General features: G+C 34.0%; 2 protein-coding genes across 3 annotated transcripts; one reads left to right on the top strand and one right to left on the bottom strand.

Moving 5' to 3' along the window:
* The first annotated feature begins 508 nt into the window (after window positions 1–508).
* On the top strand, window positions 509–1,886 carry LOC111917305 (acyl-CoA-binding protein). Its single transcript, XM_023913002.2, has 4 exons — window positions 509–664; window positions 1,281–1,398; window positions 1,531–1,593; window positions 1,668–1,886. The coding sequence occupies exons 1-4, from the start codon at window positions 653–655 to the stop codon at window positions 1,739–1,741; spliced, it is 267 nt and encodes an 88-aa protein (XP_023768770.1). The 5' UTR covers window positions 509–652; the 3' UTR covers window positions 1,742–1,886.
* Window positions 1,887–2,573: 687 nt separating this feature from the next.
* On the bottom strand, window positions 2,574–5,243 carry LOC111917306 (uncharacterized). Of its 2 annotated transcripts, none has more exons than XM_023913004.3 (4): window positions 4,313–5,243; window positions 3,658–3,713; window positions 3,364–3,556; window positions 2,574–3,050 (listed from the first exon to the last, which is right to left on the bottom strand). In XM_023913004.3, the coding sequence occupies exons 1-4, from the start codon at window positions 5,051–5,053 to the stop codon at window positions 2,673–2,675; spliced, it is 1,368 nt and encodes a 455-aa protein (XP_023768772.1). In that variant the 5' UTR covers window positions 5,054–5,243; the 3' UTR covers window positions 2,574–2,672. The 2 variants fall into 2 exon arrangements, with proteins under 2 accessions (XP_023768772.1, XP_023768771.1); XM_023913003.3 differs by having other exon boundaries at window positions 2,574–3,053; window positions 4,313–5,241.
* Between the last annotated feature and the right edge of the window lie 17,197 nt (window positions 5,244–22,440).

Here is a 22,440-nt window from a genome sequence, read left to right as displayed (position 1 = left end):
AAGAAAAATAAATATGAATATGGTTGTAGTGAATTTCATATCATTATTTGTAAAAACTCAGCTAATATCACTTGGAACAAATGCTATCTATGTATTATATCATTCTTTTTGTGTTCATTCGTCCATAAAATAAGTTACTTTCGATTCAAAATTGGTTAAAAATGTAATTTTCCTTTCTAATATCAATTCCGGTTATATTATCTATACGTGAGAACTGGTTGAAAGTGGATGAGTTTGATTTTGGTCAATAAAATTTATGCTTCTCCTATAGAAAAATGTACTATAAATATTTAAATTGCAATAAAATATTTTTATTACACCATATATTCAATCAAATTTTATACCTTTTTAACAAACTGAATAAAATATAACTGAAATTATAAAATAAAAATGTGGAAGAAGGTTTTTGGTTAATTATATAGAAAGGATTCACATTTGTCACATGTGACATGTGAAATGGAGGTTGATTTTGCATTCGTATATATCTGAAGGGCTTTAACTGTAAACTATTTCAATCTTCAGGGCATTTTTCTTGATCTCTCCGCCGGAGTCCTTTTCTTGCTATAAATGGAGTCCCACCAGTCATCATGCTTCACACACACACATCGCCACCGTCACTAGCGACTGAGTCAGTGATTTTTTTCTTGAAGATATGGGTTTGAAGGTATTCTTGATTTCACCCCCCTATTCTGTTGAATTAATTCAATTTTTTCACCTGCCTTCGTTGATATGTAGTGCAGATCGTTTCGCCTATTATTTTTATGTGTGATCTTTTGCGTTCATCCGTGAATTAATGAAATCCACCATTTTCATATATGACTGATCTGTTAAGTAGAAGAGATGAATTTGATATTTTAGTAATTTTACACAGATCTGTTCTTGTTCATCACAGAATTTGATCACCTTCCACGAGTTTTGGTACCGTATAATTAGGTCGTTTTAGCGATGCGAAACTACTAAATTTTAGGGATTCCCGTTCCTAAACTGCTACTTTGTAAATTAAAGGGTTTATAAGTGGTTATGCGAGGGAGATATACTTCGATTCTTCAGACCTTAAGAAAAATTCTTTATACTTTAATGGCAAAAGAATGGATGAACGTAACTAGTTCTTAAAAAGGATAATGATCAATTGTGTGTTCCCTAATTGGCTATTCATGATCTACACGCAAAAGCCAGCCATTCTTAGTAGTTAACCTTCACAGAAGAATATTACTACTTAATAGGATAAGGATCAATTTATTATTGGATAATAATTATGCAACCACTTCCATAACTGACAGGAGGACTTTGAGGAGCACGCTGAGAAGGCAAAGACTCTCCCTGAGAGCACCACCAATGAGGACAAGCTCATACTGTACGGATTGTTCAAGCAAGCCACAGTGGGACCAGTCAACACTAGTACGTATCTATTATCTTGCTGCATTTGACATGCATTGATCTGGTGTTTGTGTAAAAGACTTAAATGCCCTCTTCCTCATCCTCATCCTTTGTATACGACATTTTTAAGTGTTTGTTCTGTTGGATTTATAGGTCGTCCGGGCATGTTCAACATGAGAGACAGGGCTAAATGGGATGCTTGGAAGGCTGTTGAAGGTGTATATTTTTTTTAAAAAAAAATAGTTATTTTTTTGTTGTATTAATGTGGTTTCTGTTGTTGTGATTGACAGCAAAATCCAAGGATGAAGCAATGAATGACTACATCACCAAGGTGAAACAATTGCTTGAAGCTGCAACTGCTTGAATTTGTTGAGCATAGATGCCTAATTATATATATGGGTTTATGAAGAAGAATTATGTTTTAATTGTTGGTGATTTCTGTCTTGTGTGTCTCCAGACTCCACTTATGGAAATGGTATCTTAATCAGACATTAAACTGTTGGATTTTAGCTATTCTCTTTCAACTTATTTTATATTTTGGCACAAGAAACAAAAATAATCATTTATCATTTCCACCAAATCTAAGACACAGCACTAAGTCATACAAGTGATTGTTCTTTTTGTGCTTGATGGTGATGTGTTGAAACTATCATCCCTTGTATTTGTATCATTTATAGATACAACGGGCAAAATGGTCATTTAATGTGCTCCAAATAAATGAAAGACTTTGTGTATAACCTTTTAAGGACATAACCATCCATTGCCTGTCTCCAAATGGTCTGTAAGTCTAAAAGACTTGGAACTTAAAGATTGACTAAATTAGAGAAGTTGGGAAAAAAATCCATCAACTTCATACTTTTTACAAATTTGATCTCGTCATATAATTATATGTTTAAACATCATTCATTCATACAACAATTTATCAAATAGCACTTAGCTGCGAATAAAAAAAAAAGGAAACTCTAACATAACAAGACGTAAAGCATACAATTTTATAAAAAATCATACAACCATAACATACTCCTATTATAACCATGAGTCAATGACTGAACAAAAGTGTGGCCTCTTTTTTTTGCAACAGAATTACATATTAGTTGGAATAATATACAGAAAATTTGCAGTAGTTAGAGCAAAATAATCCAATGCACATATGCACGGAAAGGAGGTCAACAATCTAAATGTTGGAAGCTTAAACACATTCTAACACAACTTCAAGATTAGGCCAAAAACATGTACACATCAAGCCATGAATCAATCGATTTTAAATTCATCAAACCAAAAAAAAATGTTAAAACTTAGAATCGTTCGTGTTGAACAAAAGGGTATCTCGGAGAAATATAATACTCATTGACACGCGAAGCCCCATCTCTAGCCAAAATCCCTTCAACATCACCAATGATTCTGGCCAACCATATCTCCAAATTTCTCTGAATATCCCTGAAATTATTTCTTATGGAGTTTAACGCGAGTCTAGTAGTTAATCTTGCACGCCCTTCCACCAAATCATTACCATAATTACACCCGTTCCCATTCCCTGTTTCTGTTTGCAATGCCATCAACTTCTGACCCGTTTCAGACGCACGCTGTTGAAGCCGAAGTGCTTCTAGTAAAAACTCGGTTTGTCTCTGTGTTCGAAACTCTAAACCCGCATTTGGTTCACAAGGATCATTCTCCTGCTGAAATATTATATATATAACCATAATTATTTTCAAAAACAAGCACACAAAATCATGTTCAAAAGAGAAACCACAATTGTGGGCCCCTACAAATCACGGCCCGTGATTTGTAGGTGGTTACAAAGCAGTTAGGCAGTTACAGAATTGTGGGCCCCCACAAAGCCAAATGTTATGTAACCGCCTAACTGCTTTGTAATCTCGGTCGTTGATTGTTTTCATCCAAGGGACGAGATTCGGTTCTTTAATGAAACTTGAGTTTATAACATTATGATTAAATAATGTAAGAGGATTTAGAGTTGTGTGTGGGTACCATTCTTCTGCAAAGATCATCGATTTTTCCGGATAGAGCTTGATATCTTTTTGCTTGTTTTCTCATTAATGATGGGACTTTTAACAAATCATTTGATCCGATATTTTCCAAATTTTGAAGCTCTTGTTCCAGCAATTTTAGTTTTGCAGAAACCCCGGATGAATCACCATCCACCTTCCAAGGGGATTCTCTCCTGATAAAAAAAAAAAAGGATTGATTTAGTTTTGACTTTTGATATGTCAAAAGAATCATGATTTATGATAGATATGTATTCAAATTCTAAAGCAAGATTACCTTGTTACATAGTGCTTCAAATCGTGAGCTTGTTCGACAGGTTCATATTGTACACCCTGCACAAATTAGCACTCGGAAAGTCAACCCAACTGGTCAACATTTAAGATTTAAGATTATCTTAATAAGTTAAGTTTTTCAACATATATTAAACCAGTCACTAGTGCAAAATATGAAAAAGACTAATGGGTTTCAATTACTTTGGCTTAAGATTTGACTTTAAATCATAAAAATAAAATGGAAATAATGGAAAATTGCATGGGGAGTGGTAGCCAGTGATGAGGTGGTCCAACTTTCATTCAAACTGCAAAACTGCAATTGATGAAATCAACCACCACCACCAAACAGAAATCGGGATTCCTAGTTATCATCCTAAATTCACAACTATAACATACAAATAATATCTTATTCAAGACGTTGAGTTTAATATGTATATAGAGACACTATTGCCAACCTGTAGCTGATAAAGACACCCATGATAAAAAGGTATCATTAGTTAAACCTAATTTTAATAATTAAAGAGATCAATAAGTAATTTAACTTCATGAAATTACTTCGTATCATGCAGCATTTGAAGTTTTGATGGACCATTCAGCTAAAAGAATGCATGTAATGAAGAACAAACATATGAACTTTAATGGAGATTAGCATTCAAAACCTGCCAAAGATTTGATCTTTCTGCCAAGAACTTGGAAACCTCGGAATTGGAAAACTCTGAAGATTTAAACATGGAATGCACATCATAAATCGAGCCCAAATCATCCACATTGTGAACCCCTCTTTCCATATAACAATCTCCCATAACACTGTTATTACCGTAATTGATATCATGCTTAAGGTTATGGTTATGGTTATGGTTAATCCCCTCATCTGAAACCCTTAATTTCCCATACCTAGACCCCAACATTTCTCCATAGAATTCTCCATCACCGTCGCCACCGTATCCTCCGCCATCATCCTCCCTATTCGTCATAAAATTCAGCAACTCATCTCTCTCACTCACTTCCCTTTTCAACTCATCAACCCTAATCTCGAGGTCCTCCACTTTAGCCCTCAAATTCGCAATCTCCTCCACGTTTTCGTCGATCTGACGGAGGAGGCGTTTCTCTTCTTGCTGCCATCCGTGGCGGTGGCTAGCGAATATCTCAACAACCCTAGCATTCGCTTTGGAATCCTCCTTTCTTCGCGAGTAGAGCTGCTCGAGTTGTTCTTCTGCTTGTAAGAGCCTTTTAGAGAGTGATTCGTCATGAGTTTGGAGAGATGTGACCAAAGCAAGCGATTGTTTAGGAAGGAACCCTAGAAAGATTGCGAAACTTATGCCTAAATAAGAGCAAAGCAGCTCTTCATAGCTCTGTTTGTGGTGTTGCTCATGGAGGTGGAGGTGATCTTGCGTAGCCATTGATGAAGAAAAAGGTTAAGAATTTTGGGATGTGTGCGGCAAATTTGTTGATATGATTGTGGTTTTTGAGTGGGATGGACTCCAGTGAGATGGCCTTTAGTATTTGATCCTGAATGAAGCAGTAGAATCCATGGAGTTTTTTTGTTTTCTACTGAATTAAGCAGGCTTTGCAAAAGCTTTTTGGCTGAGATCTTACAAAGTAGGTGTAGTAATAAAAGTGCCTTTTTTATAATGTTAAAGGTGACTTTTTTATAACAATTATGTTTCTGCAGTGTAACTTATTTTGCAAGGTGAAACAATTATTCCACCTCTTAAATCCGTATTCATTGGGAAAAAAAGAATTTAAAAAATCCATATTCATTGGAAAAAGTAATAAAATTAAAATATATGTGTATTTTTGTAAACATAAATAAAAATATGTGTATTTTGATAAACATATTTACAATTGTGAGTTGATTCCTATACACTAACTTAATAACTTTTTACCGTACAAACATTTTTTTATAAAATGATAATTTTGCTTTTTTTTTTTCATTTTAACAAACTTTACAATCTACCCCTCCCATCTAAAACTCATCCCAATATTCAAACACAAAACCATGAAAATGACTCTTCACTTCCTAACAACGCTCATTCGTCTTCTATCTCTGATTTGTTTCACCATCATCGTCGTCTGTTGCACCGTGTCGTCGCGTTCATCCACCGCCTCCATCTCGTTTGTCCATAGTCGTCGTCGATGACTTGCTTCATCATTGTTGGTTTGTGATCTTTTATTGTGATTCTATTTCCTCGGTTTGGTTTGTTCTTTTATATTTTGATATTGTGATTTTATATTCAATTTTTGTTTACTCCATTATCTTTGTCGATGCTAATATGATTATGTATTAAATTCTAGCCCTAATTCATACACTAAATTGTTCATGGTTTGAGACTTTTAACGAGCAAGTCATAGCTAATCAATATAAGGTATGTAATTTTTTTTCTTCATATTGTTTATATAAATTTGAGTTTCTTTGCAAACAAATAATTGTTTTAAATCGAGTTGTCATCATATTTTAAATCGAGCATTTATTTGATTTTTAGTCGATTAAGGTGAGTCTCCTCCCATTGTTTGGCGGGTCGAAGGCGCCAATACCGACTCATGGATTATTCTTATTTGTATGTTAACTGTCTGTGTAGCTCTTGCATGTGTTGTATGTGGTTGTATATATATCGGGCGGGGCCTGATGAGTATGTTGGGCGGGGCCCATCGCATGTTACTGATACATATGTTTCAAGCGGGGATCGATATCGGACGGGGCCCGAAGGTTGTCGGCTAAGGCCCATTGTATGTATGGTATGGAGTGTTTTGGGAAACTCAATAAGTTTTGTGCTTACAGTTTTCAATTTGTGTTTCAGGTACTTTCGGTTCCAATGGGAAGAGTTCGGGATGATCACATCGCACACACCATGATCTTTCGCTTTATTGACTCTTATGTATTTTGGATGATTATTGATACACTATGATTTTCTTATGGTTTTGATAAACACGTCTGGTTGTTTTATTTAATATAAAAACAAAAATTTTGGGTTCTGGGTTTTGGGATGTTGCAAGTTGGTATCAAAGCCTTGGTTTGAGAGATTCGGACATACTCTCGGGTGTGTCTGAAGTTAAAATGAGGGTTTGATAGATTTTTCAATAAAAGAAATGTTTTAATTAAAGGATTTTCTAATAAAAGAACGGGTGTGGTACATGCACTCGACCGAGCTCAAGTAAGTTTTCCCAAAATACTCATACATGTTATATTTGATATGCTTTGAATTATGAATTTAAGAACTGCATGCTAAGTTAGGGCTAAGGATCTACTCAGGATTGCATGATAGAATGCTAGGAGAAATGCATTTATATGCCTACTATATGAGCTTATAGACTTGTATGTTAGTACTGGATCGGTCAGTGGGGTGAATGTTCATAAGGATTGTAAGTATTTAGGATTGGGAAGTTTTTAGGAATGATACACAAATACATGCATTGCGGTCTTAGGATAATGGATGGGTTTAAAATAGATTGTTTTATGCGATATTGGTAAGTTAAAAAACAGTTTGCTTGGGGGCAAGCAAATGTTAAGTATGGGGTATTTTGATATGTGCATATTTAGTCATATATTCCATTCATTATCTTAATATTTATGCTATATTATTCTTATTATATAACAAAAGGTACTTATTATGTTTAATATATGCTATATAGCATAATAGACATGCTCAGAAGCAATATGGAAGCTGGAAGCAGGAAAATGCGAGTTTAGGCAAGAGGAAGACACAAAAAGAATGTTGTTAGAGAGCTTCACCACTTGTCAGTATTTTGGCTATATCTCATGAATCGTAAATTCGATTGACGAGGTTCAAAATGATCTGAAAACTAGACAAATTTTCGGACGACTTTCGTGTTTTGAGAAAATGTTGATTCCTAGCTACCACGATGTGGTGACACCACCACGATGTGGTAAATCGAAACTTAGCGATCGTTGAGCTGACTTGAAGAATACATAATTTCTATGAAGACCACGATGTGGTGACATTTACCACGACGTGTTGGCCATATTTTAGGCAAGTGTGTGTGTGTGTGTGTGTGTGTGTGTGTGTGTATATATATATATATATATATATATATATATATATATCCGAACATTACGACAAAAACCCTCTGGAAAACCCTTAGAAGAGAATAAATTGATTAGAGCTCAATATTTGAAGAGATCTAGAAGAAAACACCATCAATTCATTTGGTTTGCTAGACTTTTATCATGTCTATTCTAGTTACCTTTGATTTCTTGTTTGTTTATGATTTCGTTATGGGCTAATCACCCTAAACTTTTGTTAGGGATGATGTGTTGAATTAATGTCTAAGTCCATAACTGTAACTGGTAAGACTTGACCTGACCCAACATGGTCTATTTGGGTTGCATGGCATCATGCGTTTGGATAGACTATAATGAGAGAAATAACACTTAAGGTTGGTTAATATATTATAAGTTCTAATATATTAATAAGATTATTTAATTAGTATTGATCAAGAATTAATCTATAATTAATTAAGTGATCAAAAGAAGACTAATTAAATATATGAGTTGATTGTATAAACCATCTATACTTATATAGTGGGCTAATGCTCCATGGATTGTCAAGTTGGGCTAAAACCCATAAGATGCTCCATGGTGTATTTGTACCCATGGATCATGGAAATGAAAGGCCATGACAATTAGGGTTTACATTGTGTAACCCTAACTATATAATGATCTTATTCTTGGAGAAAATCGGGCACTATGTGTGATAGAAAGGGCTAGCCAATTTTATGAAGTGTTCCATTATCTCTCAAGTCATTCTATGTGAATTTGGTGTTGTGTGAACCATTTGAGGTGTCACACTTGGGGCACTAGGCTCTCGGGCATCATGGAGCCAAGCTACATCAACAAGGTATGTATTCTATCCTTTTTATTACTCAAGTATCTAAGAGACTGTATGCTAGATAGGGTAATACCTTGGAATATTCATATTTGCATGTATAATAGAGAAAACATAGATCCAAGGTATTTAGGGTTGCATGTACACTTAGGAGTGTTAAAATGCTCATAACCCAACAGTGGTATCAAAGCCTAGGCTTGTTTTCAATTATACTTGATGCAAAGTGCTGAAAAATGCTGAAAAAATCGATTTTCTGACTTTCTGGGCACTGGACTCGTCGAGTCCACTGATGAACTCGCCGATTCCATGAAGAAAATCATCCTACTCGTCGAGAAGGTTCATACACTCGACGAGTAGGAGCCTCAGACAACATATTTTCAAGTTTTTTGGCTGGAATTGGACTAGGAACATTACCAAAAGCTGTTTTTGGACTTATAAACGTGTTTTTGATGTGGTAATGTTCATGCTAATCCAATTTCAAAGATAATTGTCAGCATATTCATGTTTTGTATTAGTTTAAGAGTTATGCTGATTACATGAAAAAGTTTGATGTGAATTATCTTTGTTCATATGAGTTGCTTAGATTAATAGATAAGTTAATTGATTATGTGTTTTCAATCCATTTTAATCTAAGAGATGATTCTAAAATGTGTTTGTGTAACTTGTCCTCAAGTTACATGAAAGGTCACATTTAAGTTTCTTAAAACTCATAAAAGTTGGCAAAGGTTACAAAAATGAAGAGTCTTGTCCTCATTAAATGGTTTTATGACTCCATAACTGATCCTCAATTTATGGAGGTTCAAGAGTCACTTCATTAAATCATTAAAATGTGTAACCTTAATTAGTTCCATAAGTTACAAAAGAAGAAAAGTTACATTTTTTAATACTTTAAAGTCTTCCATAACTTGTCCTCAAGTTATAGAACTTGAAGAGTTTTTTAATTAAAACTACTTTAAACTCATAAGTTATGGAATTAATTAGTTTTGAATAGTTTCAAAAACTTGCCCTTAAGTTTTGGAATTTGAAAAGTTTTCACTTATGAATACTTTAATTCCAAGTTAGCCCTTAGAATTTTAAAAGTTAAAATTCAACTCTTATACTTTATAATATTATAGGTTAATAATATTTATATATATGTATAAGAGTAAAGTCAGTCTTACCGTTAGTATGCCTCATTCACGAAGCCGGTCTATAAAGGGGTATAAGGTTACTGCCTATAAAATGGCAGTTTAATGGGTGTCCACTCTCACCCACCGCTTCCTTGACCGGTGGAGGGTCGTTAGCCGAACGGGTAGGACAATGACTAGAATTCTCCCTTCATTAAAAGCATTAATGATAAATACTAAGTAACTGAACTCTTATGAATACCCTATCTTAGTTACTTAGGAAAATGTGAATAAGATGCTAATCCATGAAATTACACTTTGCACTTTGTTTAAGCCGTTAGTGGAGCGTGTGTGGTTAAGCGACACACTAACCTGAACTTAACAAGGTAGGCAAAGGGTAACTTAATATTTATCATAGTATCGGTGGAGTGTGTGTGGTTAACCGACACATCGATTAAGGGGTAAATATTAAGGGTACCAAGTATATTTGCATGGTTACTTCACGCCTTGTTTTGTGATCCTCGACATCCCAGTCACAAAACCTGAAGGGCACACTCGAGATTGAAACATGTCATTGAAAAGTTCAATGAATCTCAAAATAATCTAGGAGTTTCAAAACCAATTAAAACCTAATAATACATTTCGTTTATCTTGGTGGAAATTGGTGAATCGTCATTCACCTACCTTCAAAATATTTTATAGCTTGGATTACGGCATCCCTCTTCCAAGTTATAAAATAGTTTGTTGGGTCCTAGCCTTAATATTTCATATTGGGTGTTATATTAAGGACTTTATATCAACTATCTTGAATATCTCCCAAAAAGATGTCTAGTTCAGACATCTATGATCCTCCTAAATCTCTTGGAACTTCACTTCCTCCAATTATTCTCCCTAACCCACAAGTTCAAGGTCACTCAAGCCCTATTGGCAAGGCAAGGTCTAGGTGTGATCACATATTGGAGATGAAGTCACATATTGACAAGTCGGGAGAGTTGGGTGTCAAAGTCTTGAGAAATTTGGTGGTTCAATCACTTTCTAAGTCACACAGTGAGTTCTTTTGGGACTCCTATGAAATAGACTATGACACGACCCTTAATGATCTTATCTATTTGCTAAGATCAAAACTTTATGGACAATGATGACACTGGAAATCCAGAAAAAGCATTCTCTCCCCAATGGAATGGGATCGGCCATAGTCAACTCGGTTGACCAAATGGTAAAGAGAAAGGCTAAGTCTGTGATAGTCTCATGTACCATTACCAAAGCGTCCATGTGTTAAGTTGCCAAAGGAAGGGGCATTGATTGCGAAGCTGCCAATTTTACCTAAGGATGTTAAAGTCAATAAGTTTGACTCTACATCAGATAAAGTCCTTTGTCTAACTCTGCTAAGCTCCTATTTGGAGATTCTATTACATAATGTGAATGGGTCACCTGGTGATGTTATAAGAATCAAAGAAAGAGAGAAAGCTTAAAGGAAGTATATGTTGATTCTGATCGCAAGATGGATTTTGATCGCATCAGAATTTTGAGTTGTTACTTAGGAGTTATGACACATTGCTTAGGAATAGATAACAACAAGGTTTTCATTTGCACTGTAAGGATAGGTTTTTCCGCAAAGTTTTAAAATAAAAGGAAAATATTTGATTTTATTTATTTTAAGGATCCTTACAATGGAATTTGTGAAAAAGTGTTGCTTATATGATTCCATTGATAGCAATATTGGAAAATGAATTTGATTATTTCATCTGTGGTAATGTCTAAATTTACCAAATAAAGAAAGATCCTCATCACCCAAGTTTCAATTGGACCGAAACTTGGAATCATGCAAGTTGTATAGCATGATGAATGAGAATTTTTCATCTGTGGAAAATTAAGACTAGTTCCTTGTTCACATGTATATGTGAGTAAAGTGAAAGACTAAGGGATCGAGTACACATTCTTGTGCACTGTTCAAGTCCACCACAAAAGATCGATAAGAATATTCATCATTATTTACTAAAGCTCAGTAAATATGGTTATACTTACAAGCTTAAGTGTAATTCTGAGACATTGGAAAAGGTTCCAATGTATGGCAGAGCGAATAAGAAGAATCAAATTAGGCAGAAGGATAAAAGTTTCTCAAATATGAAAAGATGGGAGAGTACTTTAGTATCATGTTATATGATCATCTTAATGATTAAGAGACCTTGTCACAATTCATCCTCTAAGTGCATTCTGATAGCTCAGAAGAGGAGCTATGAATTGTTGAAGTGGTTAAATCAAGAAGATGATTCATACTTCGTTCCAAAAACAATTCTTAGAGTTATACTCTAAGATTGTAACTTGAGTGACATGTCTTAAAGAAGGTTTAAAACACTTGTCAAATGTAAGAGTAAAAGTTTTCTACTCTTGTACATTTGAAATTGGTAAGTTGTGATGTTTTGGATAAAACAAAAACCAACTAAGGCCAATTGTGTGAAGTGTTTGTCTTGATTAGAATCCACACTATCTCTTGAATATCTGACAAGTCTTATATGTCAAGAGGACAATGAGAGTCTTAAAGGTCTTGAAAGTCTCAAGAACTAATCAAGAATAAAACCTGAAGTTCTTCACTAGCACACGACTTGAGGTTTATAACCTATCGTGTTGACATATTCTGTGCCCATTCCAATTAAAGTTGGTTTTGCATATGAGTTCTTAGAGTTCTCAATTGGTTGCATAGCTACTTGGAAGCAATGGCAGGCCCTTGTGCTGCCAGGTGGCAAGAGGTTAAGATTGCACAAGTTCGATCCATATGAGTTAGGATTTGTCACTAACCTAGTCTTGTGATTATGGTTTGACAAATTCACATGGATAAGAACACATACACCATTAAATCTAAGTGTCATAACGTTTCTCTCCGATTCATGAAAATGATGGTGAGGAAAAACACTTTCACTAAGTAGATTTTAGCTAGATAGCAATTGTGATATTTGCATTCTCAAATTCGTTAGTGGAGCGTGTGTGGTTAACCGACACACTAACTTGGACTTGTGAGAAGTGGCAAAGGTCTTAAAATTGTTTAGACACACTTGTGAGCTATCTAAGATAAAGTGTATGATATTGATACAATTTTATCAAAGCAATCTAGTATCAGAAATATGAACTTTGGTAAGAAAGTCAATAAAGTATTGTTTTTCTAGAAGTTCAGCTGATTTCTGAGTACATGTCAAAGCTAGTGGGAGCATAAGTGTTATGCTAATAATCATCATGTTAGTGGGAACATGATAATTATGATAAAGGTTGCAAGTTAGCAATGTTAATTATAAAAAAACAAAAGGTTTCAATTAAGAAAAGTTGTTTTGCTACAATTAAGGGAGAGGAAATTATACTTCATCTCAAATCTATAAGCTTAGATCGTGAGATTTTAATCAATTTTAGTCAAGTATATATATGAATGTTATGTTGGAATGGCTCAACATAAGAAAATTCTATATATGGGTCCATTATTTGCGTTCTAAAATTCGATTATGATTACAACATCCCTTTTCATAATATGAATTATGAGAACTTGGCAAAATGAAATGGAAATATTATAGAAAAAGACTAGTTTAGTCTTTATGTGAGACATCATGAATTGTGTCCCATATGCTTCAGATATAGGATCGATTACATGTGCTACATTCATCCTTTCTAAAATTTTCCAAATGCTTGGGGCATTAAGAAGGGAAAAGGTCTAGAACTGGATATGACTAAAAGGATTAAGCAATTGTCGAGGACAATCCAAGGTTTACCAAAGATTGGTTGCTCAGGGACAGTTGGAAGTATGGTGTTAATTTTGGAAGGACCATATTGACATATTTTGAAAAGATACAACTCTTATTCATAAGTGATAGTCAAAATGGGAATATGGGAAGGTGGAAGTTATCTGTGTAAGATTAAGAAACTTAATGCAAGAAGAATGTTCAAAGGCAATGAAGTTTGAATATGAGACTTCGGTTCCGTGGAGTTGATCTCCATTGGAATACTCTGTAATGTTTGTTGACAAGTCTTTGTGACTTTGTGCATAATCGTTACAAGAGGACCAATGCATATAAGTTTAAAATCTAATAGATTTCAATAAATGATAAGGATTTAGAATTCTTACATTTACAATAAGGATTTGGGAGTGTGAAATTATAATCACGGTTCAGTTGGTTTATTTCACAATGTAAAGATCATAGACAAACATAGTGTGCATACTTGGTGTATGGCATGACTAGTGTTTAGAAAACATAGTGTACATGCTTGGAGCATGGGACAATTAGTGTTTTAATTCAAAAATAAAGTTGATAGCTGAAACAATATGCAATGAATAATGTGTAATCATATGGTGATAAATAAAAGGTGTTTTATTTATATTAATAAGTTCTGAGACCATATTGGATTCAATTATTCTTGTGTTTCATTTTGCATGTTTTGACTTCCAGAATAACTAGGTCGTTCTTCCTGATCGACTAAGTTATTCAAACCATCCACAGTCGGTCATATGTTGGAAGTAGATATGAATCAAGACTGTCATGGGTTGGCTTGTAGAGGTCCATGTTGGTGGACAAAGTTGTGCTACAACACTCATGAGTGCTCATAAGTTATGAGTATTGGATTCAACCCGCGCTCATTGGAATCACTTCATGGATTTTATCACGAGTGATCATGAGACGATAATATCTTATATTCTTCAAACCTAGAGATATGAGTTGTTACTATGAGTTGGTTGTACATTGATTGCATGAAAACGCATTGGTAACTCAATGTTATAAAACGTGCCTTTGTGTATGATTTAACAAGTAGTAGAACAAGCCATATGAGTCGAAGTTTATCCATTCCTTTTACCTTCGGGATAAAAGCGATATCTGTGGGCCCCTCGATGATTTAATGATGATACATGCAAGTGCTTGGCCAAGCCAGGACTGATTTGATTTGTTCATTCAGTCAGTTGTCATGAATCGGGAATCGTGAAACAACAGATGGACAGAGAGAATGATTATAATCAATGTCTCAATCCATATGATATCTAGAATGGAGGAATATATGATCACTTATCTAATGGACAAGTCATTGACAAAGGTCAAAGATCATCGGCAAGGACAGAGTTCGACAAAAGCTTTTGAGAGCTATGATTGCCAGTCGGTTCTTGAAGTCATACGCAATAATAGTTTTAGACTTATCCAAGTGGGAGACTGTTGGATTGATGTCTAAGTCCATAACTGTAATTGGTAAGACTTGACCCAACCCGGTATGGTCCATTTGGGTTGCATGGCATCATGCGTTTGGATAGACTATAATGAGAGAAATAACACTTAAGGTTGGTTAATATATTATAAGTTCTAATATATTAATAAGATTATTTAATTAGTACTGATCAAGAATTAATCCAGAATTAATTAAGTGATCAAAAGAAGACTAATTAAATATATGGGTTGATTGTGTAAATCATCCATACTTATATAGTGGGCTAATGCTACATGGATTGTCAAGTTGGGCTAAAACCCATAAGATGCTCTATGGTGTATTTGTACCCATGGATCATGGAAATGAAAGGCCATGACAATTAGGGTTTACATGGTGTAACCCTAACTATATAATGATCTTATTCTTGGAGAAAATCGGGCACTATGTGTGATAGAAAGGGCTAGCCGATTTTATGAAGTGTTCCATTTTCTCTCAAGTCATTCCATGTGCATTTGGTGTTATGTGAACCATTTGAGGTGTCACACTTGGGGCACTAGGCTCTCGAGCGTCATGGAGTCAAGCTACATCAACAAGGTATGTATTTTATCCTTTTTATTACTCATGTATCTAAGAGACTGTATGCTAGATAGGGTAATACCTTGGAATATTCATATTTGCATGTATAATAGAGAAAACAAAGATCCAAGGTATTTTGGGTTGCATGTACACTTAGGAGTGTTAGAATGCTCATAACCCAACATGATGAACCTTGAATCCATGTGTTGATTTAATGCTTTTATGACAATTTATTTGGCTTTTTCTTGTGTTTGATGAATTATAACCCTAACATGTTAAATTTTTAGTCTTCATTACATTTCATTCAAGTTACGTGTGGTAGATGATCATTCTAACAACATTAATTTGATTTCTAATTGTTTATGACCATTAAATAATTAAATCTTGTGATTGAACAAATCATAGAGTTAGGCAAATAAAGCTAATAACTTTGGTTGTGCTAGAGAGCATTGATTATCTATATTGTGTGTTTGAATTGCTATCTTGATCATAGATTAGTGGTTCCTAATTTTATCATTCATAGTCCAATTTATCTTTATATCAGTTTTGTGTTCAACTTGTGCTTAATCATTGCATAGTAGTTCGTAAATTGAAAAAAACTAGAATTCTAAACCATAGTAACTAGTATTAATTAATTGGCAACCAATATAATTTTTCTAGTATAAATCAACCATACGGGAAAGGGAATTCATAACTAACAGGAGTACTCATTAATAATTGAAGTAGAAAAACCGTTTTCTTTGTTTGCTTAGTTATTTGTTTGATTTAAGTTAGCTGAACTTGCAAAATCCGTAAAAACCTCCATTTTACTTGTTTTATTTAGTTAATAATTAGTAATTATTTTATTAATTAGAATTTCATTCCATGTGATCGACACCCGACTTACCCAACTATACTATAATTCGACTAGATACACTACCTATATGAGCATTAATTGGTTAAGTTAGTTAGATTTATAAATTTAAAAGTTTATAGGTATATTTTTGCTCATCACGTACAACACATGATTAGGTTTAGACTGCTCTCACGACATGAACACCTATGTGTCATGTCGTGAGCCTCAAGGAAGGATGCACGGTTCAGTCGAATGTCACATCGTGAGACACTCTCTCTCACGTCATGACCAACTATATAAAATGAGGTTTATCATTCTGTAATAATTTCATAGCATTGAAAGATCAAATAACTGCATTAGATGTTACAGCCTTGGCCACGACATGGTGTCGACTGGGGTTCAAAACCCCAGATTTCAGGATCAGTGCCCTATTTAAAGGATCTAACTCATAGGTTTGCTTCATTTGGCAGCCTCCATCCTCTGAAATCAATCCCACCTAAACCCTAGCCTATCTGTGCGTGTTTTGAGTGTGTGAATACATCTTTGTGAAGCTTGAAGGAAGAAGGAGCTCATCTTGTGTTTTGTGAGCTTGGTTCTAGCTTAGATCCAACATCTTCATCACATTTCAAATCTTGTGGAAACATAAAGTCTCAACCTTGCTCCTTGTATCTCTAGATCTTGTTCTAGGTCATTTTACGAGCTTGTTGGTCCCAATCTTCTTGTTCTTGGTGTTTAAGTGAACTTAAAAGCCTTTAAGTGCATTATTTAGCTTTTAAACCATGGTGTTGGTTGGAAAATGGTCATGCATGACTTAGTTTGGTGTCCATGCATTTAATACAACCATTAAGATCTTAGGATTTGATATTGACTTATTGGAATGTATTAATGGATAAAGTTGGAAACTTCATCCATCAAGACCTTAAGGTGGTCTAGATATGAGCTTTGGAGCGTTTGGGGTAAAGGGTTAAGAGCTTAATCCATTAAGTTGTCCATGTACAATTGCCACGATGTAGTAGCATGCTTGTCACGATGTAGTGAGTGGTCTAGTCGCGACTGTTTTGTCAAGAAGCTGCCACGACGTGGCCAATAGGTGGCCATGACGTGGAGGTCGGCTCGGTTTGACCTTGACCATTAACCTTGACCGTTGACTTTTTAGACATGGTTGGCTTTTGGTCAAATGGCTAGTTTAGAGTATAGACTAAGGATTAGCCTTGAATACTTCAATAGGTGGATTGTAGCACCAGTTTTTTGTCAGTATGAGTTGTGGTTGATTCGATTCGAGTATGAGGCAAGGCTTCTCACTATACTATGTATGGTGCTAGTTATCTTTATGATACTTGAATGGAAGACAAGGATTAATTCCCTCTGACATTTGTATGAAATACCATGATCTGACCCCTGACATCATATGGAAGACCATGATTTGCCCCTAAAACTTGTGTGTAAGACCAGGATTTGACCCTTGACATTACAAGGAAATACCATGATTTGGCCCATGGCAATGAGTGAATATCAGATTATTATTTGGCCTATAACTTTCACTTGGGGTTGAAATAGACCCGTTTTATGTTTAAACGCCTCAAGTACTTTTGGGTCGAAAGGGAAAGATCCGACTTGATCGCACTGCGTCCCCAAAGTTTATTTTCCGCTGGGGATGACAAAAAAGCTTGAACCTGATGGGGAAACCCGAAACCCGATCATTTCGGGTCGGATAACAGGTCGTTATCAGGTTTTTTATCGGGTTTGGGGCAGGGAGTGGGTTATCCTCGCCCCGACCCGCCCCACCCCGGTTATATATATATATATATATATATATATATATATATATATATATATATATATATATATATAGGCTTAGGTTATTCTATTCAAAATAATTATTGTGTTATTGTATGCATAAATGTGGGCCAATCAAATTTGCTTATTTTAAGAAAGTGATTAATATATATTATTGAATTAAATATAATTGAAAATATCGTCTAATTTAATTACAAGGGTATTTTAGTCAACTAATATAGATTTAATAAAGGAAAATTGCATATTTTAAGGGATTATAGATTCTATTAATTTTAAAAATCCGATTTTACGAATTATAATTTTTTTAATTCGAACATTCTGATAGAATATGTTTATGAGTATATTCAAAAAATAAAAATTTTCTTAAACCATAAATAATAAAACTATTCTGGAGCCTATTTCTTGATCATGACTTTAAAAACTTTTTGTAGAATAACAAATTCTTGAACAATCAATTGAAGAATCAAAACAAAAAAAATACATTATTTCTTATACAATACGGGTAACAATTGTTAAAAATTACATTTATTGTTAAAGAATAAAACTAAAAAAACTTTCAAAACGGGAAAAAAACATCAAAATCTAACAACGACACTAATACATTCTAAAAAAAATAATGTTGCTTATAATCACTTTCAATTTTGTGGTCCGTTCTTCAAGCATCAACTTCTGTGAAACAACACCAAATTGTAGTTTAGATTCCAACAAAATTAGAATTCATGACTCCATTCCAACATAATTAGATTTCATGATTCCATTCCAACAGAAAACTTGCAGTCCCTGCTTATCTAATATACGAAAACTTGCAGTCCCTGCTTTTGCTTTTCTCCTTTACCAGTTCCAACCTCTAGATCCTTTTCTGATAATCAAAAAGAAATATCAAACTAATAATCCAACTTAAAATTAAAATTGATATAAGTGGCATCACAAAAAGGTCCTTCAATCCGTTGCTTTTTGCGTCCTTTTGTGAGGTTCCCATGTCATAAAATGGTAATAAATTTTGGTTACTATCGGATTTAATGAAAATTAACACAAGAAGATAATGTATATATGAATCTTGGACCTTGAAGTTAAGATACAATGTCCTAAAAGATTTTAGCAAATAAATTATCATGATACAATATTCAGATGAAGATCCAAGTAAATATAAGTTCATATCTATCAGAATCAGTATTTATGCAACCTATGATCTAAAAAACAGATTGGTTTCAAGAAAATAGTTTGATACCCTTCAGTGAAAGATAACCCTTGTCATTTTCTTCTTTTAGAAGTCAATGAGCTAACAACCAAAATTGTAAACGGATAAAGTATCAATTGATTGAAAGAGAGAGAAGGGAGATTACCTCTCGAAGCTCGGAGAAGTTGACGACATAGAAAGTAACGGCAACTGTTGCTACTATTCCGAGCACCGGGAGCCCTAATGGATTTCTGCCTCTTGGCTCCACTGGATTTCTTTTTCTTCGAAAGTGCACAACGAGATAGAGGAAGTTCCATTGGTGGTTGGTCGATAGTAAGAGGGAGGGGGAGTTGCTAATCCCAGTGTGCCCTTTGTGGGTTTTTCTCCTTCTTCACTAACATATGCAAGGTTGAAGGAAGCAGCAACAACGGTAGTGTTCGACCGAGAAACGATTGGGGGAAATCGAATGTAGATTGGGGTGGTTCGTGGGTTTTCTCAATGAAGATAAAGGGATGAAATCAAAGGCATAAATCGAAGGAGGAGATTGGGTATCAACAATGATCAGTAGCCGGTGATTGGATGATCGACGTGAAGGGGTCTTCAACCGGAGACGACCACCTCGCAAATGGATGACGACTGTATGTAAGAAAAGAAATCAGGTTAAAAATTGAATGCTAGCATGACTATAGGACTATTTGTGGAAGATATTTATCAAATTACTAAAATAACCTTGTTTATTTATTTAATTATTTAAATTTTTATTTAATTATGATTGGCTCACATTTATGCATACAATAACACAATAATTACTTTATATAGATCCGGTAAGAAATTTTTTTTTGGTAGGAAGGTAAGAATTTTTTTTTTCGACTTACTTTTTTGGCAAACAAAACAAATGAATCAATAATAACATGATTCAACAAAAAGATCCCGAAAAAACATTTCGATGATTCATTTTTATGATGATTTTGTTGATATTCAATAAAATTGTCATAAAAGTGAATTTTTTTCTTGATTTACCTAAAAATGAATCATCAATGTGTTTTTTTTCGGAATTTTTTCTTGTGAATCATCTTACTTTTGAATCATCTAATGATTCATTTCATTTTTTTGCTAAAAAAATATGTATATAAAAAATTTATTACTTTCCTACCAAAATTTTCCTTCTTATTTGATCTTGACTCTCTCTCTCTCTCTCTCTCTCTATATATATATATATATATATATATATATATATATATATATATATATATATATATAATGTTAATTGCACGCATTCAAAGATAAAATACTTTTGATGTTAATTGCACGCATTTAAAGATAAAATACTTATTGTGGACAATCTTTTTAGTTATTAACAATCTAATGTGAATGATCATTTTTTATGTTTTGACGTATTACACTAAACTTTAATCAAATAACTTTTAATATAACGTCTAGTTTGTTTTATTAAAGTGATTCATCATATTTAGTTTAAAATGGAGGCCAGAACATGTATTTTTTTATAAGACATCAGGGTACCCTAAAACGGAATAAAGATTTCACTATGAATTATTGTAAACCCGATAAGATACTCAAAACCCGATGGGAAAACCCGAACCCGATGGGACGTCCTGATAAGATACCCGAAAGATATCGGGACGGGTTTAGGAAACCATGCCTCACCCTGTTGTCATTCCTATTTTTCACATCATTGATCTATGATTTTTACTCTGATGTTTGAACATATTATACCCTGATTGTTAACAAATGGTTGAATGGCTTTTTGGTGATTGGAAACAAAATTTTTACTTTATATTTTTGGACGTTACACAAAACATATGGACCAAACATGTAATTACTCTCAAATTTACAGTAACATTGTTAATTATAAATTTAGTTCCATGATATAAATGGTAATTTAAAAAAATTCTAAAAGACTACACCTAACAATGTAAAAGTTAGGTAAAAAAATAAAAGAATAAGAATAAGAAAATTAAATGGATGAAAATTAAAAACTACAAGGACAATTTTCGTAGTTTACCCAAAATATTTCTATTAATATTTTTATAAATAAAACATTATTTGTGTTATAGGAAAATGACACATTTGTCCAACAAAATATTTCCGATTTTCCAATTTCAAAACCTTTTTTTAGTTTTGGTGCTTTATGGGGGCATAAAGTAGATGTCCATATGTTTTTTTGGTCGCTGCTACCTAATATAGCAGGTTTTATAAGCCACATTAACTTTGTTGTATGTTTTTTTATTCAAAATTAAACCCACTACACAGTCAACCAAATGCAAGAGATGTCCAACCTAGTTGGGTGGACGCACCAGGTTTTGTACTCATGTGAGACGTGAAGTTGAGAGTCCGATTCCCTTAAGCTACCTCTTGTGGTGCCACATGTCGAGAATTTTTCCCTGAAAATCCCTATGGGGACTGGGTTTGCCCTGTAAAGGAGCTCGAACCCGGGGTGCTCGTTGAAATATTACAAGTAGGATTCCACTTAATTCGTTTGTCATTTTCAAAAAAACATAGTCAACAAAATAGTCAAAATTAGAAGTTATTCATTTTATCAGTTTGATAATCATTTAATTATCAAACTAATAAAATGAATAAATCTTAATTTTGACGGTTAAGTTTGACTATTTGATTTACTATGTATCATAGTGAGTTTAATTGTTTGACTATTTGACTATTTGACTATTTGATTTACTCTTGAAGGCAACTAACTGTTGCGTTTGTTTTCATTTGGTCCCTTTTTTTTTTGTACTCAATATACCATCGAACTTGTTGTTTGTGTTCACCATAACCCTTTCGACCAGTGATAGCCGGTCAAAGGGTTATGGTGATTGGTGAGCACAAACAACAAGTTCGATGATATATTGAGTACAAAAAAAGGAAATTGACCAAATGAGAACAAATACAATAGTTGGTTACCTTCCTGATTCATTTTCCCTTTACCCATTTACAACAAATCTCACGTCATCTCCTGCTGATATTAATGACTTTATGAGATTCATTATTGCTTCTCTTCAAAACATAACCTACGAAAGAACATTATTCATACATGTGCAACTTTGTAATGCACTTGAATATTTATTAGAGAAATCTTGACTAAGCAGGTGCATTTCATGACTATATTTATGTTTCCAATCAAATGATTTATTGTATCATGGATTCTAGACAAGTCTACAAACGAGTACAACTTTGTAATGCACTTGAATATTTATTAGGAAAATCTTGACTAAGCAGGTGCATTTCATGATTATATTTACATTTTCAATCAAATGATTTATCG

The sequence above is a fragment of the Lactuca sativa genome, chromosome 3 (genome assembly GCF_002870075.4).
Source record: "Lactuca sativa cultivar Salinas chromosome 3, Lsat_Salinas_v11, whole genome shotgun sequence".
Lineage (NCBI taxonomy): Eukaryota > Viridiplantae > Streptophyta > Magnoliopsida > Asterales > Asteraceae > Lactuca > Lactuca sativa.
The sequence above is the reverse complement of the archived record's forward strand: the minus strand, read 5'-3'. Positions and strand labels throughout refer to the sequence as shown.

Coding starts and splice junctions, on each gene's coding strand:
- LOC111917305 (XM_023913002.2), top strand. Junction 1,399..1,530: donor AGTGGGACCAGTCAACACTA/GTACGTATCTAT, acceptor TTGGATTTATAG/GTCGTCCGGGCATGTTCAAC. Junction 1,594..1,667: donor TGCTTGGAAGGCTGTTGAAG/GTGTATATTTTT, acceptor TGTGATTGACAG/CAAAATCCAAGGATGAAGCA.
- LOC111917306 (XM_023913003.3), bottom strand. CDS start 5,053: ATGGCTACGCAAGATCACCTCCACCTCCATGAGCAACACCACAAACAG. Junction 3,714..4,312: donor AAAGATCAAATCTTTGGCAG/GTTTTGAATGCT, acceptor TAATTTGTGCAG/GGTGTACAATATGAACCTGT. Junction 3,557..3,657: donor TTGAAGCACTATGTAACAAG/GTAATCTTGCTT, acceptor TTTTTTTATCAG/GAGAGAATCCCCTTGGAAGG.